General features: G+C 44.9%; 1 protein-coding gene across 1 annotated transcript in view; it reads right to left on the minus strand.

Moving 5' to 3' along the window:
* Nucleotides 1–6,872: 6,872 nt before the first annotated feature.
* Nucleotides 6,873–27,186, minus strand: part of LOC138304198 (sulfotransferase 1 family member D1-like) — a 426,949-nt gene continuing 406,635 nt past the window's right edge. Inside the window, exons 4-8 of the mRNA XM_069244053.1 lie at nucleotides 11,034–11,131; nucleotides 10,672–10,798; nucleotides 8,946–9,040; nucleotides 8,630–8,810; nucleotides 6,873–7,272 (exon numbers count right to left, since the gene is read on the minus strand). Of these exons, the coding sequence (XP_069100154.1) occupies nucleotides 7,160–7,272; nucleotides 8,630–8,810; nucleotides 8,946–9,040; nucleotides 10,672–10,798; nucleotides 11,034–11,131 (614 nt within the window). The 3' untranslated portion in view covers nucleotides 6,873–7,159. The remainder of the gene's footprint in view (nucleotides 7,273–8,629; nucleotides 8,811–8,945; nucleotides 9,041–10,671; nucleotides 10,799–11,033; nucleotides 11,132–27,186) is intronic.

Genomic DNA, 27,186 nt, shown 5'->3' on the forward strand with positions numbered 1-27,186 from the left:
AATTATCATGGGTACAGTGTTTCTGAAGACACCGTAGACCGTTTGCTATTGTTGTGTTTATTGCATGGACTTTGGGGATTGAAAGGGTTTTAACCCCTTGTTTTATATTTATAATTTTTTTTGTATTAATGTCTCGCCTCTAGTAATCTCCATCAGCCCGTATATATGCTGTGGCTAAATATATCAGGAAGGCTTGAAAAGAGAGACAACATCAGGGATGGCAGTCTCCATCCTGTGTATTTATCTTAACAGGTCTTACCCTGCCCTAGCTAGGAACAATTGTGACTGTGTTTGCCTACTGCGATTTCTACATCTGTCCTGGACTACCTTGAGTGATTAATTCTATTTCAGGACCGGAGGCTCCGATTATGCTCTCTCTCTTTACTGTCCAAATACAGCAGCCAATTAGTTAACAGTAAACAAAAAACTACACATGCCATGATGCTACAATATAGTATCACATGCCCCAATCACCAACCACGACCTCTGTCCATAAATAGCATGACCCCAAATGAAACTTACACTTTCTTTGCTGCTCTGCAGCAGATAAGTACTATTCATTTTTTCCTCTTGTTAATGATTATATCCTAATGCCATGTAATTTTGTCTTTTTGCTGTTATGGTCTGCAGCGCGATTTCGCTCGCTTGTTCATGGTCTTTAGTGTTTCATGCATTACTAAGTTATCGGCTTTGTGCCGATTTTTGTGTCCTTTTTTGGTGGAGTGGGAGCGTGCTACGCGAGTAGTCTGTTTTTAGTTTTTTCATACACGGTGTGCATGCGCTGTTGTACAAGCCGATTCTTTTGGTTTCACCTTCCTGGAGATCGGCTTGTGATTGCAGCGCGCACTACACTGGAGATTCCTTTTTTGTTTTGCCTATGTGCTCCCTGACGCCAAGCGTATACTAGCGTCTGGGTTGTAAAATAAATGAAGGCTTGGCCTAGAGTGTTTCCCAGGCGGCTCCCTCCACGTCTTATTTGGCTCCACATTTTTTCTTTCGGGCTGTAAGGGTTTTTTACACTCCCCCTGTTCTTATTGGTTCTTTCCAATAATAGTTATACTATTGTTTGATACTATATTAACATTATGGCTCAATGGAATGAACAAGAAGCAGGGTACTTCCCTGATGACATTGGTAACCAGCTAGAAGTTAACCTGGTGGAAGCCCTTGATACCAGGTTTCAACAGAAATTCCCTAGTGAGAGCGTTAGGACCCTTTTCAGGCCAACGTTTTGACTACGCTCATTCCCAAGGTTGCCTTCATGGACAGCAACCCCTTTCTGAAGGGACTAAACCTAAATGCAAGTCTAAATCAAAAAATTTAGGAGGATCTGATGATCCTTCTGGGGACTTACATGTTGACTTATTTGAAAAACTGTGCAAGAAGCGAGTTGCTGAACATAACTATAGTTCAAGAAAAGATTCTACCTTCTCCCCATCCTCCTCGGATAAGGATTTTTCTTCTAAGGATTCCGAAGACTCAGAGGCTCTGGGTCCCAGTAAAAAAATATAAGAAACAGACGTCTCCTCTTCAGGTGTTGGATTTTGACCCCGCTTAGATTGTACACCCCAGATCATCCAATTGACTACCGTCCGCTGAAGTGGCACAATATGTACACTCCAATATAAGACGGTTGCGCCTTCAAGCGGAATGTCTTAGACCAGATTTGGACAATAGAGTGTCTGACACTCCTGAAATTGACCCCACCATAGTCACTTTCATGAAAAAATTTGCGAAAGATCGCCTCGGCCAGGATAAACTCCTTGATTTAACAGGTCCATTAACTAAAATCCTAGATATGGCATTTCTTGCTAAGGAGTCTGACACTCCTGTAGACAAGGATGTTCTGATTGGATGGGCTCAGAGAGCCATTTTTCAACTGGGCAATACCAACTGCGCAATATCTGCGGAACGCAGAAAATCGATCCTCATGCGTATTGACCCGAAACTAGCGGATTAAGCCTCTTCGGAGGCAGGCCCAGCTGCAGACGGACTTCTTTTTGGATCCACTTTTATCAGGGAGCGGGCCAAGTTTTGTTCTACTTTTTCTTCTCTGGATAAGGCGCAAATGTCCCTTAAAAAAGTTTTTAAAAGGGCCTTTTTGTCAGGGCCGATTGTTATGGAGGACGTATGTCCAGCCGAGGAACTTTCTCAAGTCCTCAAAACTATTAGCCCAGAGGAAGAGGTGGTTGGTATGGAGACCAATCAGATTCTATCTTCTACCCCACTTGCTCCAGAGGAGGTCGGCCCAGATTTTGCTGGGGACCCCGTAGGGAACAAGAAGGAGCAATCCAGGAAGCTGGTTACTCAGGTGAGCATTCTCAGGTACTTCTTGGTGGCAGAGTCGGATTGTTTCTAGACAACTGGAGAGAAATCTCTGGGGATCCTTGGATTCTTCAGACAGTTTTGGGCTTTCATCTAGAGTTTATCGGTACTCCGACACAACTAAACTCTCCTATTCAAATGACATTTTCCTGCGCAGATCAGATGTTTGTAGAGGTGCAGGCTTTGTTAGACAAATGAGAAGTAAGTTTTTCAGCTTTTCACCCTTCCACTTTTTGCAGCCCCATTTTTGTGGTGGACAAAAAGGAGGAGTTCATTGTCTATTATTGAATCTAAAGGATTTCAGCTATTGGACCTTGTACAGACATTTCAAAATGGAAGGGATCCACATGTTGAGGGATATTCTATTAGAAGGAGACTGGATGATCTGCCTGGACCTAAAGGATGCTTACCTCTCGATTCCCGTCTTCCCTCTTCACAGGAGATTTCTGCAATTTCTTTGGAAGGGCCAATGTCTGGAATTCAATGCACTTCAGTTTGGCCCCTTGGTGCTTCACGAAACTATTAAGACCAGTAATGAAATGGTTGAGAACCAAGGGAGACCGATTGATCATTTATCTGGACGATATCTTATTGAGGGCTCAGGACCTTCATTCTCTTCTGACGCATTTAGTCTGGACCATCAGTCTTTTACAGGACTTGGGCTTCCTTATCAATGTGCAGAAGTCGTTATTGAAACCGACACAAGTGATAGAGTTTCTGGGCTTCAAGACAGACTCGGTCCGCTCCCAACTACTTCCTCCCTCTCAAAAGATTTGCAATATCAAGAGGGAGCGGAGATCTGCCTTGTCCAGTCCGACTATTTCTCTGAGGAACATTGCCAGAATAGTGGGTCTTCTGGCCTCATCTATTCAGGCAATCTTTCCAGCCCCCCTTCACTACCGTGCTTTGCAGAGACTCAAAATCAGACATCTGCAGCACGGTCTGAGTTATTCGGAATTGATTCCTTTAACCACAGAGGTCAAGTCGGAAATTCATTGGTGGCTCCAACACCTAGAAGCCTGGAACAGCAGGGCCATTTTCAGCTCGCACCCAGAGGTGGTGATCAAATAAGATGCCAGTCGGTGGGGTTGGGGAGCCTGTTGCGGTTCCCTAGAGACCAGGGGACGATGGTCAAGGTTGAAACATACTCTTCATATCAATTGTCTGGAACTCCTAGCGGGCTCTTTTTCCATAAAGAGTCTTTCTCCTCAGAAGACGGACTATTGCATTCTGCTGAGAATGGACAACATCTCAGCGGTGCGGTATGTCAACAAGCTAGGGGGGATGAAGTCCAGGATCCTGGCAGAGATTGCCAAGGATTTCTGGCACTACTGCCTAAATCATCGTCTTATTGTCCTCGCAGAGTTTCTCCCGGGAGTCCAGAATACAATAGCAGACTGGAATTCCAGATTTCTGACAGATTCCAGCGAATGGAAACTGGATCCAATGATTTTCTTTCAGATAATCAGAGAATGGGGGCCTTGCGAAGTGGATCTCTTTGCATCTCGCCTCAATTCTCAGATATCAAAATTCCACTGATAATATCAGGGAAATTGACATTGATGGCTTGGATGGTTTCAGGTCAAGATGGAATTCCCCAGGTCTTTCGCAGCAAGCTGCAGATTTTATCAAGGAAGCTTGGGTCTCTGGAGCTCATAAAAGCTATTCCTCAGCATGGCGCAGATGGAATGGCTGGTGCGATGGAAGGGGTATTAATCCTGTGGAGTCAGCGTTAAACTGATTGTAAACTTTCTAGCAGAAATGGCTGGTTCAGGTTTGGCTTATAGAATTATTAATAATTTTAGATCAGCTATTTCAGCTGGCCATGTTCATATTGATGGTAAACCTGTAGGGGAAAATCCTCTGGTCTATAAATTATTGAGGGGTATTCGATTAGCTAACCCCCTTCAAACCAGATATTCTGTCTTGTGGGATGTGAATATTGTCTTAAAGGTTTTAGACGCGTGGGCTGCCAGTAAATATTTATTTCGTAAACAGATTTCAGCAAAACTGACTATGTTATTATGTCTGATTTCATGTAAGAGAGTCTCGGATGTCAAAGCACTGGATTTGGCTGGTAGGGTGTATTCTCCTGAAGGTGTTACTTTTAATATTACCAGAATTAAAACTAATTGCAGGTCAGCAACTTATCCAATGTATCCGGCTAATTCAAAACTGTATGTAGTTCAATGTTTAAAGGATTATGAGTTACTGATGAATTTAGGCAGGTTGCTAATGGTCAGTTACTAATTTCTTTACAGAAACCTTTTAAGCCAGTTTCCTCAGCCACTCTATCAAGATGGATGAGATGATTAATGGGTGAAACAGGTATAGATACCAGTCAATTTGGAGCTCATTCTGTTAGAGGGGCAATGGCCTCCAAGACATATGCCTTGGGTTCTCGATTGGAGGACATTATGAAGGCAGCGGACTGGTCATCTGAATCTACATTTTGTAAATGTTATCATAAACCTGTGGTAGATGTGGATACTGTGGTGATTGGACAGCTTTAAACAAGCATAATCGGAGCCTCCAGTCCTGAAATAGAATTAAAAAAAATTCTAGCTTACGCGTCAAGAATTTTCAATTCTATTAAGGACACGGAGGCAAGGATTATCCCTCCCTTAAATACAATGTTATGTCATATATTCAACAATATGTATATTACTTTGATACTGTATTGTTTGTATTTTACCGTCCCTTATTAATATATTAGATAATTCCAAGTATTATTGACTAGGCTAACCTTATGAGATATTACCTTCTATTATTTTATGTTTTAGGGTCAGATCAGAAGACTACCTGAAGTTCTATCCGTTTGTGTGTAGATTAAGTCATTTATATATGGTTCAGGTCCTTGGAAGTTTTCGCAACTCCCGGGTTCTGTTGAGCCCTTTTGGTTTTCCATTTCTGGTTTGGAGGATCGATGGATCAGCACCTACGTAAGACGTTTCAGTTCAGAAGTTTAAGGATTATCTGACTTTGACAAAGAAAGAGGAAGTGACATTTGGGGTCATGCTATTTATTGACAGAGGTCGTGGTTGGCGATTGGGGATGTGATACTATACTGTAGCAAATGGGATGTGTAGTTTTTTGTTTACTGTTAACTGATTGGCTACTGTATTTGGACAGTAAAGAGAGAGATAGCATAATCCTCGCCTCCGTGTCCTTAATAGAATTTAAAATTCTAGACGCGTAAGCTAGAACATTTTTTATTCATCCCCATAACATAGGCACTCCTGCAGCTCTTACCTCTTACGCTCCAGTCTTTTCATACACAACCTGAGCCATTTCCCCCATAAAGGAACCACCAGATTCTTTCCCTCTGCCTGGACACCACACAGCACTCCTATATATCCTTTAATTTATCACTTTGAATTTGACAAGGCAGCCCTTCAGGGTCATGTCCTACAGCTTTGGTCATGATGTAACGACTATCTGGACGCCTTCTTTTTTCTTTGAATAATGTAACTTTCTTTAACATTCACCCTTCTCCACCTTCCTTCTTGGTGACTTCTTTCTCTGTTTCACTTCATATTCTCACTTTTCTTTTCATTTAAAAAATAATTAATTGATGCAGTAATTCCTACAATCTCCACTAGCGTCAACCCCTGTTAGGCAAGTGACATCGCTCAGGCTTAACTTCTGCTTCAGTTCGATCCAGTCTGCTTTCTTTCATAGCCCGGACTTCTCTTTCCAATTAGTACCATTTTTGATCCACTTTTGTCTCATGAACTTTTGTCACATACTCAGCTATGTGTTCATCACTCGTTAACTCTGTCTCTCTTCCATGAAAGGTGATTCACCAAAAGGCCAGGGGTAGCGGAAGTGACATCACACGCTACTTGAACCTGTTCACTCACAGACATGCATACACCTCCACATACCTTCACACATACAAACCCTGTTTCCCACAAACACTCTCTCACCTTCATACATGCACACGACATACATTTAAAAGCATTTTTTTACTTCCCTTTGCTGCCAGGGAGGATCATAATTGTACTCCATTTTTTATTACAGTAATAGTGACTAATATATTATTATTCATTATTAGTGTCATAAAAAATAAATGACAAAAAAACAAGAAGATTGGAGCCCCCCAATCGATGTCTATACGGGCGATCTGCCCCTGTTACTGGCACTGATTTAGCTACTTCTGAGGCCAGGGATCGCGAGGGAGAAGCTAGGCGTCACAACTGCGATCCTTGGTGACCCCCTACATGACGTCCACGCCCTTACCCTATTTAGGAAATCCCTGTTGCAACCCACCTCTCACATCTTTTTTAATTCACTGTTCATAACCTGTGATAACTCCAATTTGCAACCAAATTTAGCTCCTTATCAGTGCTATGTCCTGGATCATCCAAATAAATGTGCATTACTTGGACCAACCCAACAGATGACAATTGAGGGCACAGACGTGCATTATAATACAGATGGACTGAAGCATAAAGATGGTCAGAGTTATCCTCGTCAACCTAAACTAGGTGGAGGTAAAGGGTCTGTGCATTTTTATTCCCATCAACTTCAGATTTCTATAGGTAAACAATCCGGGAGAGTTTATTGAAAAAAAATGCTCACTTGCAAGTACACATCAGATTACAAACTGGGTCAGATGTATGGGTCAAAAAGAGATTATAACAGGATGAGACAGTTGCAAACGCGGTGACTAGAATGTTGGCTAGAGGGTTTTCTAATGGTAGTAGTTGCGGCAACATGGTGTAAAAAATAATAGGCTAGGTTCTCGTCAGAAAAATGGATTAGTCAAGAACGGTGAATGATGCAAATACATTTTTAAATACAAAACATTGACAATTAAAGGGTCGAAATGTCATATCTCCACCCTGAAGTGCAAAAAGCTTCCCGCCATGTTCCTCTCATAGTCTTCATCGAATCTCTCATTCTGTGCTACAGTGAAGTGGTTCTTCCAGTCCCCTGTAATCCCTGTATAAAGAGAGAGAAATAGACATTGTTTAACACTGGGAGATTTATATGCAACACACCAGGTACATTTGTCCTTCTTCATTGCTTATGCATGTTGTGGGAAAGGTGGAACACAGTTGGGAACATAGACATTCTCTGGATTCCATTACCATTTTCAAACATACAGAGGTGTAGACTCTTCTTAGGATCCAAACCAGAGGTCGAACTGCGTAGGTTCTGAGGGGCACAATGTGCCCGCACTTTTTTAATTTAAGAAAAATAGTTATCCTACTTTATGTGAATTCCGACAGTTGAAATGTTCCAACTGAAGTGTAAGACAGGGAGACTCCAGTGCAGTGAAACACAGGAAGGGGCAGACAGCTATACAGTCCTTCCTGCTAAGGTGCCTGCTTGTCTGAAAGAAATGTAAATGTGCACAAATGGTTAGTCTGTAAATGTGAAGGGTGCTTGGAAGCCGATATTGGCTTTAATTGATGCAATCACTTGAAGCTTCCTGATGAGACATATTCATTCTTTTTTATGTGGCACTGCAGCGGAATTACCAGCTAAATTGGGAAGTGTGGACTTTTAATGGACAGTTATAAAATACATTTAGACTACATACAGTCTGGGTATTACTAAAATCTATATTTTGGAAGCACTATTTGTAATCTTAAACCTTTTGAACCTTTTTTTCTTATGCTGTGTGTAAGGCAAGTTAAAAAAATGATTTACATGTTCTCAATGCTTCCTGTGATAGGCTAGGACATCGTAGCACTAAAAATAAGCAAGTTACTATTCGGCATTGCATCAACCAGGATTCAAATCCGTAGCTCTCTGGTTACATACACAGACCTCTGCTGTGGATTAACTAATATAGGTGTCATAATGTATGATAATCAATTTCCTATTCATTAACTTCACTTGTATAGGTTTAATGCTTTTATGAAAGATCTGCATTATTTTGTATATAGTTATCTGAAGGTGAAAGAACAAAAAAAGTTACACAATTGTTTTTATAGCCAAGCCTTTGACACAGCCCCCAGGCTCACTTAGCTGACCGGACCATCACAGTTCCCATACTTTTTTTTAAATGTACTTTGACCACTGATCCAAACTGTTTATTTTTAGACCTAACCAATAGGGGTATGTAGGTAAAATGTTCAAGCATATTCTGGAATGTTTGCTTTCTGATTTCAAGTTCACATGCATGCATTAAAGTCTTTATTTTAGAACATTCTCCATGACTTGGCATGTCAAAGGAAAGATTACTTTTTAATATACCTCAAAGCATGAACAGCCAGAGGTGAATAAGCATGAGACTGACATTTTCTCTGCTCTTAATGAGGACATGTGGTATTCAATAAGAGACACTTACCTTTTCTCATGAAAGTAGACATCGTGTGATCCATTCTACATTTTGGAATGGTCTTATAGTTGGTCATCACGTTATCCTTCATTTCCTTGAATGTTGTGTGGTGATTGATCTTTTCCAAAATCTCTTCTCCCAATTCCTTCTCCATGAACTGCATAATCTTCCAGATTTCACGCTTTGGGTCCTGAAATAGAGAGAAAAAGGTGCAGCCACCAGATTAACATATACCATACTCCAACAAGGGAGTCCAGTGACACGCAAAGGTGACATTTTAAAAGAGGGATTATTCACAGTGGTTTTGGTTCCTTTGTCATCTCACCTCCTTCATATCTTCATAAAACAGGTACAGGATGCGGTGGTCCTTTCTCTTCTCCCACCAGCCCTTGACATGTTCATACCAGGAGCCGTAGGCAACTGACAAAAGAATAGACATGAGACACAACACACATCAACCTTCAATTCCTCCTCAAACCCTTATTGGACATCAACCCAGCTTGTTCCATAGCCATCCTTCTTTAGAAGACAAACCACAAGGACAAATGCACATAGCTTCTTTTTCAGTCAATAAGTATTATCTTCTCACAATAGCTTGGGGTTCAACTGACCCCCTCATTTAGATATCTCAGTGCCTGGGTTAGTCGGCTGGGAATCTTTGAGGAGCCCTTTGTTTCGCCTGAAACTAGCTAAGAGTCAGTGGAGCACTGTATATGGTCAAAGATAATGATATAGTAAGTGACTGATTGGAGGGGTAGCTGGATTTAGCTGGATTCTGAGAGTGGAGGTAGACTTACTCCTTTGTGATGTATTGTTTATACATGTCTCTTGAGGGATGTCTGAGTAAAATGCCCAGCTCCTCCTTCCTCAAAAACCCAGCTTACCCAGTGCAGTATCTTAGCTATGCATAATCAATAGAAAAAGCTTGTTAACGGTATTGTTATTGTAGTACATACATATTGTTAGTCCTAACAGTGTTGTCTATCCCAGATGTGCTAAACCACTTCTTCCTGCACGTTTACTACCTTTTCGGGTTTATCTTTAATAAGGTGCTAGTTACATTTCTGAAACTATCTAATGTGACTCGTGGCTGCCCTGTGTCTTGTAGTTATCTTTATTGCAACGCATGGAATAGATATTACTGAAGTCTGCCTGGAGTATAGAAAAGTAGTAGGATTACACTCACAAATTCGTATAGGCTAGGACTGCAAAAAAGCAGAACCTGCAATCCACATTGCTGCGTTGGGAAAAATAACTTTGAAGGAAACAGAGACAACTCCTGGCACAGTCTCAAAGTAGTTTCTCTGCAACAGTTACCTTAAATTCAGTATGAGCACTAACCCCTTCCACAGTGCCAGTGGCTGCTTGGAATGAGGCTCACTGATGTGAAGCTAATACACCATTTCAAGCTGTGTCACCTAGAAATCCAACTTCCAAGCTTCCTGAATACAAGGATGCTAAACTGGGTTGTGAGTGTGCACCAGGCTTGGCAGTAGTTTCTACAGATGCTCAAATTCCTCTGAGCCGGAGGCCCCAGTGACTACTATAATTATGAGGGTAGTTGGAGGGACATCAACATTGTGCTACAAGCATTGTATGGTTGTAGAAAATAACAAGTACCATACATGATCTCATACATACCATGTATACAGCATACACACGACGTAGCCGGTTATGGGGACTGTCCCAAAAGTACAAATGCAAAGGCCTCTGTGCCTGCCACACCAAAAAAGCACACTGCCTCCGCCACTCAAGTCACCCTACAACCTGGTTTGAAGGGGCTAAGCATCCTACACTGTACTAGTACTTTGCTGTCAGAGTAATGAACATGTGTAATTCCTACAGTGGCATCAAACAGATTGCGGCCACTAGGGAGAAACAGGGCAAGGAAAGGGGCAGAAGGGCACCTCAGGGCAGAGAATGGAGGGATAATCTACCTCTCAATGTCAAAATAACATTATGTGGATTCGGCTACAAAAATTGTAATTGGCTTGGTTTTCTATCAGTGTTTTAGCCATAATAAGCTCCAATGGGAGGCTTCAGAGACTTACCTTCTCCTGTCATGTATTTTTCCAGAAACTCGTCCCAGCTCCCAGGATCTGGATGCATCAAAGCCATCTTATAGAAGAAGTAATAGGAGACTGCCACGTCCTTTGCATTTCGTGCAACATAGATAATCTGCAGGAAAGTAAGAGGTGTGTAATGTAACTGCAAATTGTCATAAAAATGACACTTTAAGGAGATGATAACACACATCAGAGGACCTTCAATAAGAATGCCCTACTCAACATCCTTACAGCTGTAGAAGATTGATATTGCTTGCTATCCTTATGGCAATCTCCCACGTTACCCCTAGAGGTTACCTTATCACATTACAATCCCCACACATCTCAATTACCCCGGGGCTTGATACCTTGCAGTTGTTCTCCCAGATGGTCTTAGGAAGCAGCTTGACGGGCAGATGGGTCTTAATAACCCGGGGAGATTCGGCGTTGACCAGGAGCTCTATTCCTGTGAAAGGAAAGCAACAAACTACTAAATAGGTTAGTGTTTTGGTGTGCTTGCTAACAGATCTCAGGGTAAAATTCCGGTCACATGTTTTAGTCCTAATGAGATATTTGTTATCGAAACTAACATCATTTTCTTTTATGTGCAAGAACTGCTTTCACTACCAAATGTTCCCTTGTATTAATGTCCAGTTTCACTAGAATGATAAATAATATGAGTCTCAGCAGCTCAGTGATAACATCACTGATGGCACCTCATAATGGCTTAATTGTTTTTTATAATTCTTTTTTTCCCGTTTTTTCATCACAAACAACAGATATAACAAAACATGCCGCTGTGGTAAAAAAAATAGGAATTAAACAATATAACAGAACGAGTACAGTGGTATAATCAAGGAGCCAAATGAAGTCTCATGTAGTTGACAGCTAATCTATTGGTAGGGTAAAGCGAGAATAAGTTAAGGAAAAAGACAGGATGGTAGTACATGACATCATCACATGCTGTTATTGTACCTATTTTTAAGAAGGGTTCTACAAGAGATCCCCAATGATATTGCCAAATTTCCTTAATTAAGTCAATAACTAAAATTATGGGGCTTATAAATGCTGGAAAGCCTGCAGTCTTGGGCCAATGAACACAATGCTCTTTCGGAACTCCATTTTGGCTTTCAACCTGGTCTAGGGATGGTTAAACAGTCTCTTAATCTGTAACTATTAATTAGAAAATATACTGTGGACAAAAAAGGGCAAGCTATAGTTGGCATTCGTGGACTTGCCTTTAGTTAATTGGTCTAAGCTGTGGAGTATCTTGTTCTGTATGGGGGTTGATAAGTATATTATCAACTTCCTTAGGGAAGTTCTTAATGAAGATACTGCAAGTGTGAGGTATGGTCCAAGGGGAAGATAACTGCTTTTAACCTTGCCAGGGGAGTGCACCAGGGCTGTCTCCTGGCCACGTTCCTTTTCTCACTAAACATCAATGGTTTGGAGGCAGATCTCTTACAGCTCAGGACGGATTGTCCTCGTGTTGGGGAACGTGGTGTCTCAGCGTTAATCTATGCTGACAATACAGTCCTCAAGCCAGGGTGCCACTGGGCTGCAGTGGTTGTTGGACTGTTTTTGCAAGTTCATGGAGGGTCTGCATCTAAAGGTGAATCAAACCAAGACACTTCATGGTTTTTGGCGCCAGGAAAAATGGAAATGCTGCCTTCACAATCAGTAGCAATAAAGTTAGCTCTATCCTCACTGTTAGAAATGGGGTTTTTGGTTGGCAGTCAGGTTACCCCCTGTCCAAGCAAAAGCCCTCACTCTAGTCAGGGTAAGTCACACACAATCCAAGATTATCCTGTGCCCACCCTCTGGTAGCTTGGCACGAGCAGTCAGGCTTAACTTAGAAGGCAATGTGTAAAGTATTTGTGCAATAAATCATACAATACCACCATATGGCACCACAAAAATACACCACACAGTGTTTAGAAAAATATAGAATATTTATCAGGATAATTGTAGGTCAAAAGAATAAAGTTGCAATGGGAAATTGTAGAGATATCACTGAAAAGTGATATAAAGGGGGTTATTCTAACTTTGGAGGAGTGTTAATCCGTCCCAAAAGTGACGGTAAAGTGACAGATATACCACCAGCCGTATTACGAGTTCCATAGGATATAATGGACTCGTAATACGGCTGGTGGTAAATCCGTCACTTTTGGGACGGATTAACACCTCCTCCAAAGTTAGAATAACCCCCAAAGTGTCTTAAGTCTTTAGAATATAAACAAAGTCTCTTTCAAGCACAAGTACCTGGTTTGGAGTGGAAAAATCTCCTCAGAGGGCCACAAAGGAAGAGGTGCGTGGAAAAAGGGTGTGTGCATCGATTTCTCCCCAGCACACACGGACTTGCGTCGTTATTTTCCACGCGGGGAAGTCGTGCGCCGTTTCCGGCGCGCGGACAGTCTCTTTCTGTGGGTCGCGGGGATTACCAGATGTCCCGGGTCTGTGCGTGGATTTTCCTGCTTGTTTTCCGGCTGCGCGTCGTTCTGTGGGGCTGCGCGTCGAAATTACGATCTCACGGCAGGCGTTGCGTCGATTTCTCCTCTAGAGTTCGGGCGGCGTTGTCCTTGCGAAGCCGTGCATCGGATTTCCGGTCGTCCCAAGAGCTTTGCGTCGATCAGCGTCGGTGTGCGGCGTTTTTCTCGCCGCGGTACAAGCTGTGCGTCGAAATATTCGGCGCACGGAGCGTCCAAGTGAAAAAGAGAAGTCTTTGTGGTCCTGAGACTTCAGGAAACAGGAGGCAAGCTCTATCCAAGCCCTTGGAGAGCACTTTCACAGCCAGACAAGAGTTCAGCAAGGCAGCAGGCCAACAGCAAGGCAGCAGTCCTTTGTAGAAAGCAGACAGGTGAGTCCTTTGAGCAGCCAGGCAGTTCTTCTGGGCAGGATGTAGTTTCTGGTTCAGGTTTCTTCTCCAGCAAGTGTCTGATGAGGTAGGGCAGAGGCCCTGTTTTATACCCAAATGTGCCTTTGAAGTGGGGGAGACTTCAAAGAGTGGCTAAGAAGTGCACCAGGTCCCCTTTCAGTTCAATCCTGTCTGCCAGGGTCCCAGTAGGGGGTGTGGCAGTCCTTTGTGTGAGAGCAGGCCCTCCACCCTCCCAGCCCAGGAAGACCCATTCAAAATGCAGATGTATGCAAGTGAGGCTGAGTACCCTGTGTTTGGGGTGTGTCTGAGTGAATGCACAAGGAGCTGTCAACCAAGCCCAGCCAGACGTGGATTGTAAGGCACAGAAAGATTTAAGTGCAAAGAAATGCTCACTTTCTAAAAGTGGCATTTCTAGAATAGTAATATTAAATCCAACTTCACCAGTCAGCAGGATTTTATATTACCATTCTGGCCATACTAAATATGACCTTCCTACTCCTTTCAGATCAGCAGCTACCACTTCAATACTGTATGAGGGCAGCCCCAATGTTAACCTATGAAGGGAGCAGGCCTCACAGTAGAGCAAAAACGAATTTAGGAGTTTTACACTACCAGGACATGTAAACTACACAGGTACATGTCCTGCCTTTCACCCACACAGCACCCTGCTCTAGGGGTTACCTAGGGCACACATTAGAGGTGACTTATATGTGGAGAAAGGGGAGTTTTAGGCTTGGCAAGTACTTTTAAATGCCAAGTCGAGGTGACAGTGAAACTGCACACACAGGCCTTGCAATGGCAGGCCTGAGACAAGGAAAAAGGGGCTACTTAAGTGGGTGGCACAGCTAGTGCTGCAGGCCCACTAGTAGCATTTAATCTACCGGCCCTATGCACATAGAGTGCACTTTACTAGGGACTTATAAGTAAATTAATAGTCCAATCAGGTATGATTCAAGGTTACCATGTTTTAAGGGAAAGAGCATATGCACTTTAGCACTGGTTAGCAGTGGTAAAGAGCGGAGAGTCTAAAAGCCAGCAAAAACAGTGTCCAAAAAGTGGAGGGAGGCAGGCAAAAAGTTAGGGGTGACTACCCTAAGGCTGTCAGGTCTAACACTCACGTTGTCTTATTTAGGAATTCCTTTGGATAAATGTCTTAGGTGGGGTCCCTAGAAGTCCTGCAGAGCCACTGCCTTCTCTACGGCTGTGGAGGTGTTTTTTTAGATTTGCTAGACTGCAAGCCCGTCAGGGAACTTGTGACTATTTACAGAGCCATGTGCTGTGCTATTGCCTCCTACGGGGCTGGAGTTTGGGGTATTAGTGATTAAGTTAGGCTGGAAAGAATTGAGAATGGTTTCATCAAAAGGTTGCTTGGTATGCCCAAATGTACCAGTTCCTCTATATGCCACTCCAAGGTGGGGTTAGGGTATATCAATGACTTGATCAAAATGCAATCCCTCCTCTTGTGGCTAAGGATTTGGACAAGGAGTCAAACTTCCTTCAATCGGGCCATGCTCACTGATTGCTTGAAACTCAACCAATTCCTAAATATCCCCTGGATTAAGTACATTTACAGTACCTTCCTTAGCTTGGGTTGAGAAGATCTTTTTTGCTCCCCTAGTAGCCTAAAAGCAAGCTCTTATACTCTCTGAAAAATGAGTTCTTCACCAGTTGTCTGGTTGTCAGAGTGAGGAGGGAGATAATAAACCAACTCCTCAGGCGTATATGGGTATTTCCACAAATGATGGTGTTGAACAGTATTTAGTTTAGGTGAGTAGCCAGCATCACAGATTTCTGCTAGTCAGTCCCAGACTAAGCGTGGTGCATTTTTTGGCTGCTTTCCCTTCACAGGGTTCTTACTGATCAAGTTTACCTTTTTCCCCTGTAGTGATTGTTCTGCAGAAAACACAATGCCCTTTATGTTTTTCTGTACATTCTATTCAGCTCTGAGGAGGTGCTACCTTTTTCAAAACATGCGAATATACAGTATTGTAGAACCTCTTTTGCCTATTTGCAAACATTGCCAAATGTGAAGATCTGTTTCTTAATTGCTGCTTACATTCAATGTGCCATTAAAAAGAGGACCACGGTAGTTATGTATTGATCTTCTTTTTACTTTTTTTGTCTGTGAGTTTTTAATACTGATCTTTTTGTAAGTTTTTATTAATTTTACGATGCTAGAATGATGTCATTTTGAATGATAGTAAGGTATACTGATTATTCGTTGTAGGAAAGTCCTTTTTTTTTGCCTGGTCACCCCCACTCTTTCTGGATAGGTACTGGTGGTTACTGACTCTTGGCTGTGCCCTGAGTACTGCTTACCAGTCCCAGGACCAGTGCTCTGTGTAAAATGGATATGCAAATTAGGCTAATTATAATTGGCTAAGTTAACCTACCTGCCTGGCTTCAACTGGTTCAAGGAGGGACTCCCTGTTTGCTACAGGTGAAAAATTGCTATCCAGAGTCCCCTGCACCAACTCCTGAAAAAATGACCAGCTGACCACTGTCCAGTGGCCAAAAAGGAGTTTGCGCCAGGTGCATTCTGGGAGTTGAAGTCCGCACTTCCCAAGGACCATCACAGAACTTCTGGACCCTTGGGGTGAGCTGTGGACCCCAAAAGAACCTTGAAAGAACATCTGGGTGAAGCCCCAGAAGTTTGGAAAAGATTGGAGAATTTTTGAAAAAAAAGCTCCATAAAGTGACCGACCCGACGCGGAAATTCTAGCCGGCTTGCCTCAACCGCGACCCGGCCTGACTTCGTGGTTCGTCCCGGTAAAGAAAAACATCCAAGAAAGAGACTAAGTCCGAAGGTAAAAAGTTGACCGGGACCTCCCAGCCATCGAATCCGAGAAGGGCTCCACGGACGTTGGATCAAGATCCAGGTTTAACCCGGTCGAAGGATTTTCATCTCGAAAAAACGACTAAGTCCGAAGGTAAAAATCACCACTGAGGAAACCGACTTCGCGTATCCGGACAAGGGCTCCAGGAGGTCGGATTCAACTGGCAGGTTCGTCCCGGGGAAGAAAAACATCAAAAAAGAGACTAAGTCAGAAGGTAACTTTTTAAACGAGGCCTCCCGCGACTTGTAGCCGAGCAGGGCTCCATCGCGGTCGGCCTGAAAGTTTGACTTTGCCCCGGTCCTGGTGCAACCAGATGACCCGATTGGCGCTTTTTGTTTCTAAGCGCTAGAAAATAATAATACTTTAAAAATTCATATCTACGGTTCCCCTGAACCGATTTTAATCGTTTTTGTGTCATTTTAAAGATAAAAATATAAGCTATTTTTATAAATTGGTTTTGGATTTTTAAACTGTTTCCTGTGTTTTATTTAATTACTGTTTTGTGATATTTGAATGCTTTACACTTTGTCTCCTAAGTTAAGCCTTGACGCTCGTTGCCAAGCTACCAAGGGTTGAGCTGGGATTAATTTACTGAGACCTAACTGTACCTATGTGGAGGTTAGTGGCTTGTTGCTAGGTGTAGGTACCTACCTGCCCTACCAATAACCCATTTTCCAACATAATTGGAAGCAGCGACGGGATCCTGTACTTGTGTTCAATATCACGTTACAGTTTTAGGTAAAACAAATTAAAAATCCTTTAAATTGACCTAGTGCAAAAATTGTTTTTAATTTTTAATTTGGATTAATTTCAATTATTTAATTTTTGTAATTTTTCTAAATTCTTGTTTCCAATTTTTGCAAAAAGTTTTTGTTGACACAAAACTAGGGAACCATGGAGCTTGATCTGGCTAGCCTACCCACACTGACAGTAGTCCAGCTTAGGGGGTTGTGTATTGAAAGAGGGTTGCCTGCAACCACTAATCTCAGGAAGGAAATCCTGATTAAATCCCTGACAGCATGGGCTGAGGCCCAAGAGGTAGAGACAGAGGAAGCTCCAGAGGAGGAAGAAAAAGGGGAAGATGCTAGCTCTAACCTTTCAGGGGAGGGAAGGCATCAGACCCCAAGTGAGGAAGAGGAGGAACGGTCCTCAGTGGATACAGTCACTAGGGGCAGACCCAAAGCTAGTGGTAGGAAGGGGGTCCTTTCAGGAGGAGAGAACCCATCCATCAGAGAAAGAGAGCTGGAAGCCCAGCTAGCCTACATAGCTTTGGAGGCAGATAAGCTTGCCCTAGAAAAGTGGGCAAGCAAAGAAAAAAAAGATGGAGGCAGCGAGAAAGAAACTGAGGTGTCCCTGGGTGGGGGTTTTGCCCCCAGATTACCCAAAGGGGTGGTTCCTGCCTATGTAGAGGGGGATGACATAGATAAGTGGCTGGGGGCCTTTGAGAGGGCCCTCCAGATGAGGAAAGTCAAGCCTCAGTACTGGGGTTCACTCCTTTGGGAGTTAGTTCCCAACTCTGGGAGGGATAGGCTCCTAACCATGAGTGGGGAGGATGCAGACTCATACCCCAGTATGAAGAGTTGCTTGACTAAAAAGTTTGGTCTAACCCCAGAGCAGTATAGGCTTAAGTTTAGGGACACCCAAAAGACAAGCACCCAGTCCTGGGTGGACTTTGTGGACATTTCAGTAAAAGCACTGGAGGGCTGGATACAGGGCAACAGGGTAAGTACCTTTGAGGGGCTGTACAATTTGATTATGAGGGAGCACCTTCTAACTAATTGTGTCCAAGAGAGGCTCCGCCAGTATCTAGTAGACTCTAGGTTGACCAACCCCAGAGAGCTAGGGGAGGCAGCAGATGACTGGTTAAGAACTAGGGTTAACCAGAAACCCCCAGGGGGTGATCAGAAAAAGGGAGGACATGGTTCTTCTCAGGGGAAGAACCAGGGGAAAGATGACAAAAAACCTAAAGAGTCCTCACAAGAGTCCCCAAAAACTTCTCAGGGAGGGGGAGCCCCGAGCCAATTCACTTTTAAAGGGAAAGGGTATCAGGGAAAGAATTATGATCCTGCTAAAGCAGGAAAGTTTCAGGAGCTTGCTAAGGCCGGCAAGTGTTTTGACTGTCATCAGCCAGGACATAAAAGAGGAGATGTTATCTGCTCCAAGAAGCCCCCCACTGGTGGGCAATCCCAGGGGATTGCTAGTGTAGGGTTGGGGGTGGAAGTTGGCCCAGGGGTGGAATCAGGGTACACTGAGGTCACCTTAGTATCCGTGGGTGGGGTGGACATTGCAACTATGGCCACCTTACCTCCCATCATGGAGAGGTATAGGCAGAGGCCTAAAGTCAATGGGACTGAAGTGGAAGCTCTGAGAGATACAGGAGCCAGTGTGACAATGGTCGCAGAAAAGCTGGTTTCTCCAGAGCAGGTCTTACCTGGTGTCTTCCACCAGGTGACTTATGCAGATACCAGAACCAAACTCCATCCCATGGCTATGGTGAGTCTGGAATGGGGAGGTGTGACTGGCCCTAAAAAAGTAGCTGTAGCTCCTGCCCTCCCAGTAGAGTGTCTACTGGGGAATGATCTTGAAGCATCTGAGTGGTCAGAAGTGGAAAGAAGGGTCCAAACACAGATGCTGGACCTCCCTGAATGGGTGTGTGCTGTGACCAGGTCACAGGCGGCACAACAGGGGAATGCTGGACACTTGGACCCTGGAACAATGGGCCAAGCCTCCAAGAAAAAGAGAAAAGGCACTGGGTCTGGCTTGCCAGCCCCAACAAGTACAGAGGGTCAGGAAGAATCCAACCCTGAGGGGGAGGATCTGAACTCTGAGGGAGGGACACCTTCCCTGCAAACTCTGCCTGACTTGGCAGAACTGCAAGGGGCAGGTGGGCCCACCAGAGAAGATTTGTGCCAGGGACAAAGAGAGTGTCCCACTCTTGAGAGCCTGAGGCAGACTGCTGCCAGGCAAGAACAAGGGGATACCAGTGGTACCCACAAGGTTTACTGGGAGGATGGAGTTCTCTACACTGAGGCAAGGGCCCTTAAAGAAGGGGCTACTAGGAGAGTAGTGGTCCCCCAAAAGTATAGAGAATTCCTCCTTACCTTAAGCCATGATATCCCCTTAGCTGGTCATTTGGGACAGACCAAGACCTGGAGCAGGCTGGTCAACCATTTTTATTGGCCCGAAATGTCAGAAAAAGTCAGGGAGTTTTGCAGCTCCTGTGTCACCTGTCAAGCCAGTGGCAAGACAGGGGGCAAGCCAAAGGCTCCCTTGATTCCACTGCCAGTGGTTGGGACTCCCTTTGAGAGGGTGGGGATTGACATTGTTGGTCCCCTAGACCCACCAACTGCTTCAGGTAACAGGTACATTGTGGTGGTAGTGGACCATGCCACCAGGTACCCTGAGGCAATACCCCTCCGGACAGTCACTGCTCCCACAGTGGCTAGGGCCCTACTTGGTGTGTTCACCAGAGTGGGATTCCCAAAGGAGGTGGTCTCAGATAGGGGCACAAACTTTATGTCAGCCTATCTGAAAGCCACGTGGGAGGAGTGTGGTGTTACTTATAAGTTCAGCACACCCTACCATCCACAGACCAATGGTCTGGTGGAAAGATTCAATAAGACCCTGAAGGGCATGATCATGGGTTTGTCTGACAAACTCAGGAGGAGATGGGATGTCCTCCTCCCATGCCTGCTGTTTGCCTACAGGGAGGTGCCACAGAAGGGGGTTGGATTCAGCCCCTTTGAGTTACTGTTTGGGCACCCTGTAAGAGGCCCATTGTGCTTGGTGAGAGAGTCTTGGGAAAAGCCTCTCAAGGAAGCCAAGGAGAATGTGCTGGATTATGTACTAGGCCTGCGGTCTCGCATGGCTGAGTATATGAAGAAGGCAAGCAGAAACCTGGAGGCCAGTCAGGAGCTCATGAAGCTCTGGCATGATCAAAAGGCTACCATGCCTGAGTATCACCCAGGACAGCTGGTGTGGGTTTTGGAGCCCATGGCTCCTAGGGCACTACAGGCCAAATGGACTGGGCCCTATCCAATCCTAGAGAAAAAAGGTGAGGTCACCTACTTGGTGGACCTTGGCACCCCCAGGAATCCTCACAGGATCCTACATGTAAACAGGATGAAACCCCATCAGGACAGGGCAGACATGACCATGCTGATGGTCACTGATGAAGGGAAGGAGGAGGAGGGTGAACCTCTGCCAGACCTCCTGTCCTCAAAGGCAAAAGATGGGTCAGTGGAGGGAGTGGTACTCTCTCCCAAATTGACAGATCAGCAACAACAAGACTGTAAGCAAGTCTTGGGACAGTTTGCTAGTCTGTTCTCCCTGACCCCTGGACTCACCAATTGGTGTGTCCATGATGTTGACACTGGTGACAGCTTGCCTGTCAAGAACAAGCTGTACAGGCTGTCTGACCAGGTCAAGGCCAACATCAAAGCTGAAGTGGCTAAGATGTAGGACCTGAAGGTAATTGAGCCCTCTGATAGTCCTTGGTCCAGTCCAGTGGTACTGGTGTCCAAAGCTAATCCCCAAGGTGGGAAGAAAGAATTAAGATTCTGTGTGGACTACAGAGGTCTAAATGCAGTCACTAGGACTGATTCTCACCCCATACCTAGAGCTGATGAGCTCATTGACAGGTTGGGGGCTGCCAAATTCCTGAGCACATTTGATCTGACCTCAGGATATTGGCAGATTGCCTTAAGTCCAAGAGCTAAGGAGAGGTCAGCATTTTCCACACCAGAGGGCCACTTTCAGTTCAAGGTGATGCCCTTCGGGATGAAAAATGCTCCTGCCACCTTCCAACGGTTGGTGAATAGAGTCCTATCTGGGTTGGAATCTTTTAGTGCAGCTTATCTGGATGATATAGCTGTATTTAGTTCCACCTGGAGGGACCACCTGGTCCACCTGAAGGAAGTGCTTCAGGCCCTGCTTCAAGCAGGCCTGACTATCAAGGCAAGCAAGTGCCAGATAGGGCAAAGTTCTGTTGTGTACCTGGACCACCTTGTTGGTGGAGGCCATGTACAACCTCTCCAGCCCAAGATCCAGACTATCCTGGATTGGGAGGCTCCAAAAACCCAGACTCAGGCCAGGGCCTTTCTTGGCCTGACTGGGTATTACAGGAGGTTTGTTCAAAATTTTGGGACCATAGTGGCCCCTCTAACTGAGCTTACCTCCAAGAAACAGCCCAAGAAGGTCATTTGGACCCCAGAGTGTCAAAAAGCTTTTGACACCCTAAAACAGGCTATGTGTTCAGCACCAGTGTTACTGGCCCCTGAATATAGCAAGGAATTTGTAGTGCAAACAGATGCTTCAGAGGAAGGGATTGGGGCAGTGTTAGCACAAGTTAATGAAGAGGGCCATGATCACCCAGTTGCCTTCATCAGCAGGCGACTACTCCCCAGAGAGAAAAAATGGAGTGCCATTGAGAGGGAGGCCTTTGCTGTGGTTTGGTCCCTGAAGAAGTTGAGGCCTTACTTGTTTGGCACTCACTTCCGTGTACAAACTGACCACAGACCTCTCAGATGGTTGATGCAGATGAGGGGGGAGAACCCAAAACTGTTAAGGTGGTCCATTTCCCTACAGGGGATGGACTTCACAGTGGAGCACAGACCTGGGACTGCTCATGCCAATGCAGATGGCCTTTCCAGGTTTTGCCACTTAGCTGATGAGGACTACCAGGGTGTAGGTTAGTACCCATCACCTTTCATCTGGGGGGGGGGGCAGTGTAGGAAAGTCCTTTTTTTTTGCCTGATCACCCCCACTCTTTCTGGATAGGTACTTGTGGTTACTGACTCTTGGCTGTGCCCTGGGTACTGCTTACCAGTCCCAGGACCAGTGCTCTGTGTAAAATGGATATGCAAATTAGGCTAATTATAATTGGCTAAGTTAACCTACCTATAAGTCCCTAGTATATGGTAGGGCATGTAGGTTTAGGGACCACAGCATAGGTGGTGCACACCTAGGTGCACTGCTGAGGTGCCCAGTGTCATTTTAAAAGCAAGCCTGCCTTGCTGGCTGCTTTTGAATTAAAGTTATATGCAAATTCGACTTTGGAATTAAAGGTACTTCCAAAGTCTTAAACTACCTTATTTTTACATATAAGTCACCCCTAAGGTGTGCCCTATGTGCCCCTAGGGCTGGGTGCCATGTAACTATAAGCAGGGACTTTATAAAAATAGATTTATAAGCCCTGGTGAGGTAAAAACAGCCAAATTCGTTTTTCCCTCATTGAAGTAAATGGCCTTCATAGGCTAGAATGGGCAGACTTTATTTTAAATTTTAAAGTCTCCTTAAATGTTACATACCAAGAATTTGGTATCAAATTGATTGTTGTAATAAATCCCACAACTTCCAGTTGTTGGATTTAATATAACTTGTCCAGGTAAAAAGTTTAGACTTTACCTAAAAAGTTGCCAATTTCAGCTCTGCATTGTTTTTGCTGCTGTGCTCTGATTGGCCAGCCTGCAGCAGCTTCTGCCAGGCTGCCTTGATTAGGTGTGAAGTGGCCAGGCTTCACACAAAGGAATGTGCTTGGGGGAGAGAATCTCCCCTTAGCAGATGGTGAGGCAGGAAGGGGGAGGGCTGCCAAACTGGTCTTCAAAGGCAGAGAAGGACATTTGCAGCACCCAGCAACACCCCCACATCCTGCAACCCCAGACAGCTAGGTGCCCCCTTGATTAGATTAGGAGAGGGCATGAGAGGGGTGTGTTTATGATTTTTAGCCACACCAGTGGGTGGGCTCAGCCAGATGTAACCTCCAAAAAATCAGATTCATCCATGTTGGATTTTTAGAGACTGTTACCTTCTGGGATGGATTTTTGCCACACTTCCCAGGAAGTGGTCATCACAGGGGTACGACCCTGTCCCTGATTGGAGAACCAGGGCCCCCCTGCTTTTCACCCAGGAGCAAGGATAAAACTGGCAGACCTGCCCCCACACCTCAGATCCCCACCAAATTTCAAGAAGAAGGAACTACAAGGAGAAGAAGGACTGCCCTGCTGGACCCCTGGCCTGCACCTGGACCCTGCACTCAGAAAGACTGCACCAGCTGCACACTTGGGCTTCACCACAAGAAGGACTTTGCCTGGCTTCAACTGGTTCAAGGAGGGACTCCCTGTTTGCTACAGGTGAAAAATTGCTATCCAGAGTCCCCTGCACCAACTCCTGAAAAAGTGACCAGCTGACCACTGTCCAGTGGCCAAAAAGGAGTTTGCGCCAGGTGCATTCTGGGAGTTGAAGTCCGCACTTCCCAAGGACCATCACAGAACTTCTGGACCCTTGGGGTGAGCTGTGGACCCCAAAAGAACCTTGAAAGAACATCTGGGTGAAGCCCCAGAAGTTTGGAAAAGATTGGAGAATTTTTTTAAAAAAAGCTCCATAAAGTGACCGACCCGACGCGGAAATTCTAGCCGGCTTGCCTCAACCGCGACCCGGCCTGACTTCGTGGTTCGTCCCGGTAAAGAAAAACATCCAAAAAAGAGACTAAGTCCGAAGGTAAAAAGTTGACCGGGACCTCCCAGCCATCGAATCCGAGAAGGGCTCCACGGACGTCGGATCAAGATCCAGGTTTACCCCGGTCGAAGGATTTTCATCTCGAAAAAACGACTAAGTCCGAAGGTAAAAATCACCACCGAGGAAACCGACTTCGCGTATCCGGACAAGGGCTCCAGGAGGTCGGATTCAACTGGCAGGTTCGTCCCGGGGAAGAAAAACATCAAAAAAGAGACTAAGTCAGAAGGTAACTTTTTAACCGAGGCCTCCCGCGACTTGTAGCCGAGCAGGGCTCCATCGCGGTCGGCCTGAAAGTTTGACTTTGCCCCGGTCCTGGTGCAACCAGATGACCCGATTGGCGCTTTTTGTTTCTAAGCGCTAGAAAATAATAATACTTTAAAAATTCATATCTCCGGTTCCCCTGAACCAATTTTAATCGTTTTTGTGTCATTTTAAAGATAAAAATATAAGCTATTTTTATAAATTGGTTTTGGATTTTTAAACTGTTTCCTGTGTTTTATTTAATTACTGTTTTGTGATATTTGAATGCTTTACACTTTGTCTCCTAAGTTAAGCCTTGACGCTCGTTGCCAAGCTACCAAGGGTTGAGCTGGGATTAATTTACTGAGACCTAACTGTACCTATGTGGAGGTTAGTGGCTTGTTGCTAGGTTTAGGTACCTACCTGCCCTACCAATAACCCATTTTCCAACATTCGTTGTATGTATTGTGTTTTTATGTTTACTTTTACAGTCAAGCTAGACCAAAGAAAGTTATTCTGACTGACTGAGAGTACTAAATTTATTCCGTCATATGATTAGCAACTGGGGAATAAACAAGAAATGAGAGGAGAAGGGAGTATTTGCAGGGGTTGGCAGCGGTGGGCATGAGGTTTCAAGGAAGTGGCGTTGGAATTGTTAAGAGACAGATTATGCATAATCAGACTGAGACCAGGTAGGTCAGGTGATAGGCAAGGAGTATTCTGTCCAGGTGTCTGCTCCTACTCTAGGTCAGAGGTGAAAATAGCAGGCGGACGGTGGTCTAGTTCAAAGAGTTAGTTATGTGGTATCTGGAGTATATTTTGTGTTTTGGGTATTGAAGCGTTCATTGAGTGTTACGTGGGGCTTCATCTTGTTCGACCACTTGGAGGAACGGAGTATGAATTTTGGGCCATTGTGTAGAGATAAGTTGGTTGTTGAGATGTCACACCTCCTTGTAGTAAAGGGCTTCTTCCTCCACTCGACCCCATTTGCGCAGTACCCCATACCAGGTTGTCTCCGATGGGGCAGTCAGTGGTCACCTTTGAAGGGTAAGTGTATGCTTGGCCAGAAGGAGAGCCAACACAGCAAATGGGACACACACTTTTATTGATTTGGGCTTTTGAAGATAACCAGGGCTGTCGCCTCCCAGGTGTGCAGATCCAGTAGTTCTGTGACCTCCTGCAAAGTGTTGTGTACTGCTTGCAAGTAGTGTTGCAGGGTTGGACATGACCACAGCATATTCATAAGATTTGCATCAGGCATGTGACATTGGGGGCAGTGCATCTGTGCATTTGTGTAATAGCGGTTCAGTTGTGCAGGGCAAGGAGAAGATTGTGTAGTAAAAAGAATTGAATGTTTCTGATTGGGGAGTTAAGTGAAACCTGCTGCGGGTGTTCTAAGGTCTTCGTCCACTCTTTGTCATGAAGATCTCTCCCAAAGTCATCATCCCACTTGTGTCGTAGTGTAGTGAGCGAGGTGTTCGCAAGTTCACAGATGGCATTATAGAGCCATGTTGTTTGGTGACGGACATTGCCCATAAGGAGTACTGTGTGTAATACCCGGTAGTTGGGAGGTTCAATTTCAGGGGAGTCCCATATGGCTTGGAAGATGGCATGGAGTTGGCGGTGAATAAAAGACTGTCCCGGGGAAGACATTGTCTGTGGGCAGTTGCAGAAAGGTGAGTATGTGGCCATCCAAATATAGGCTATCCATATGGTTACCAAGTGGTCAGTGCAAAGCTGCAAGGCTTTAGTTGTGTAACAACCCAGGAAAGGAGGGAGGATGATGAGGGGCTTGGACGGCATATATGCAGGAGTTCCAGGTGCGAGGCGATGTAAGCGAAGCATACAAAAGCGTGCTACTACCATCTGTAGCAGCCAGGGATATGGGGGTACAGCCTTAGGTAAAAGAAAACAATGGAGGGTGGCTACAGCTATGGGTTCCTGTTCGTTGGTAGCTTTCCCCATATGTTTCCACACTGCCCAGTATGAGCGCCATTGTAGCTGGCTAGCTAGGAAATATGCTTTGAAGGAGGGGAGAATCCAAAGCTTTTTAAGGGCATCTCGGTATCACCCACCACCCCATGTAAGTGTGCCCAGGAGAGAGTCGAGCTTGGTAAAGAATGACCATGGTGGTATCACAAGGTATCAGAAAGACCATTTTTGCCTCTGCACTTTTTCCCAAATGCATCCAATGGTAATGGCTGCCTGAAGGGCACCAATAAGCAGATTCCGACCAAGGCCCTCCGTAATTTTCTTCATAGAGATCAGATGGGAAATGATACAGGCGCACTCCTAAATATTGAACCGCCTTGTGGTACCAATGAAGTTGTGCTTCCCCAAGGCGTATGATAAGCGGGGATGATCTGCAGAAAGAGGTTATATTGTGGATTTTGTCCAAATAAAACAGATTCCTGCTGCCGCCACAAAAGCATTAAGTGTTTCATGAATAGGGGAGAGGTCAGGAGATCATTCCAATATGAAGATACAGTGTGTGTACTGTCTTCCAGGGGAATGCCCCAATCCTGACCCTCCCTGCACAGTCGTATAGCTAGGGGTTCCATTATCATTGCAAACAACAGCGGGGAGAGTGAGCATCGCTGTTGGGTGCCATGCTCGATCGGAAAGGGAGCCAAAATAAGGTGCTACACGTGAATCCGGGAGGACAGGTTGATGTAAAGGAGTTTGGTGTAGACAAGCAATCTTTGTCTTATGCCCATGCAGGCTAGCACCTGGAAAAGAAATTCACAGGACAGTGTATCGAACACCTTCTCCGATTCCAATGTAAGACAGGCCTCTCATGGACAGCAGCCCTATACATGATCCTGAACGTGGAAAAGGTTCTGTATATTCTGGGAAGTACTCAGAACTGGAATTAACCCGTGCTGGTCCATGTGTATTAGTTCCAAGAGGATCTGAGTATATCTGGCTGCTAGGACTTTCTCCACAATTTTATAGTCTGCTCTTAGGATGGCAGTTGTGCAGGTTTAAGGATCTTGACCAAGAGGGACTCTCGCAGGGTGTGTGGAAGCTCACCTAGGTGGAGGGCTACCTCAA

This window comes from Pleurodeles waltl, chromosome 7, assembly GCF_031143425.1.
Source record: "Pleurodeles waltl isolate 20211129_DDA chromosome 7, aPleWal1.hap1.20221129, whole genome shotgun sequence".
Classification (NCBI taxonomy): domain Eukaryota; kingdom Metazoa; phylum Chordata; class Amphibia; order Caudata; family Salamandridae; genus Pleurodeles; species Pleurodeles waltl.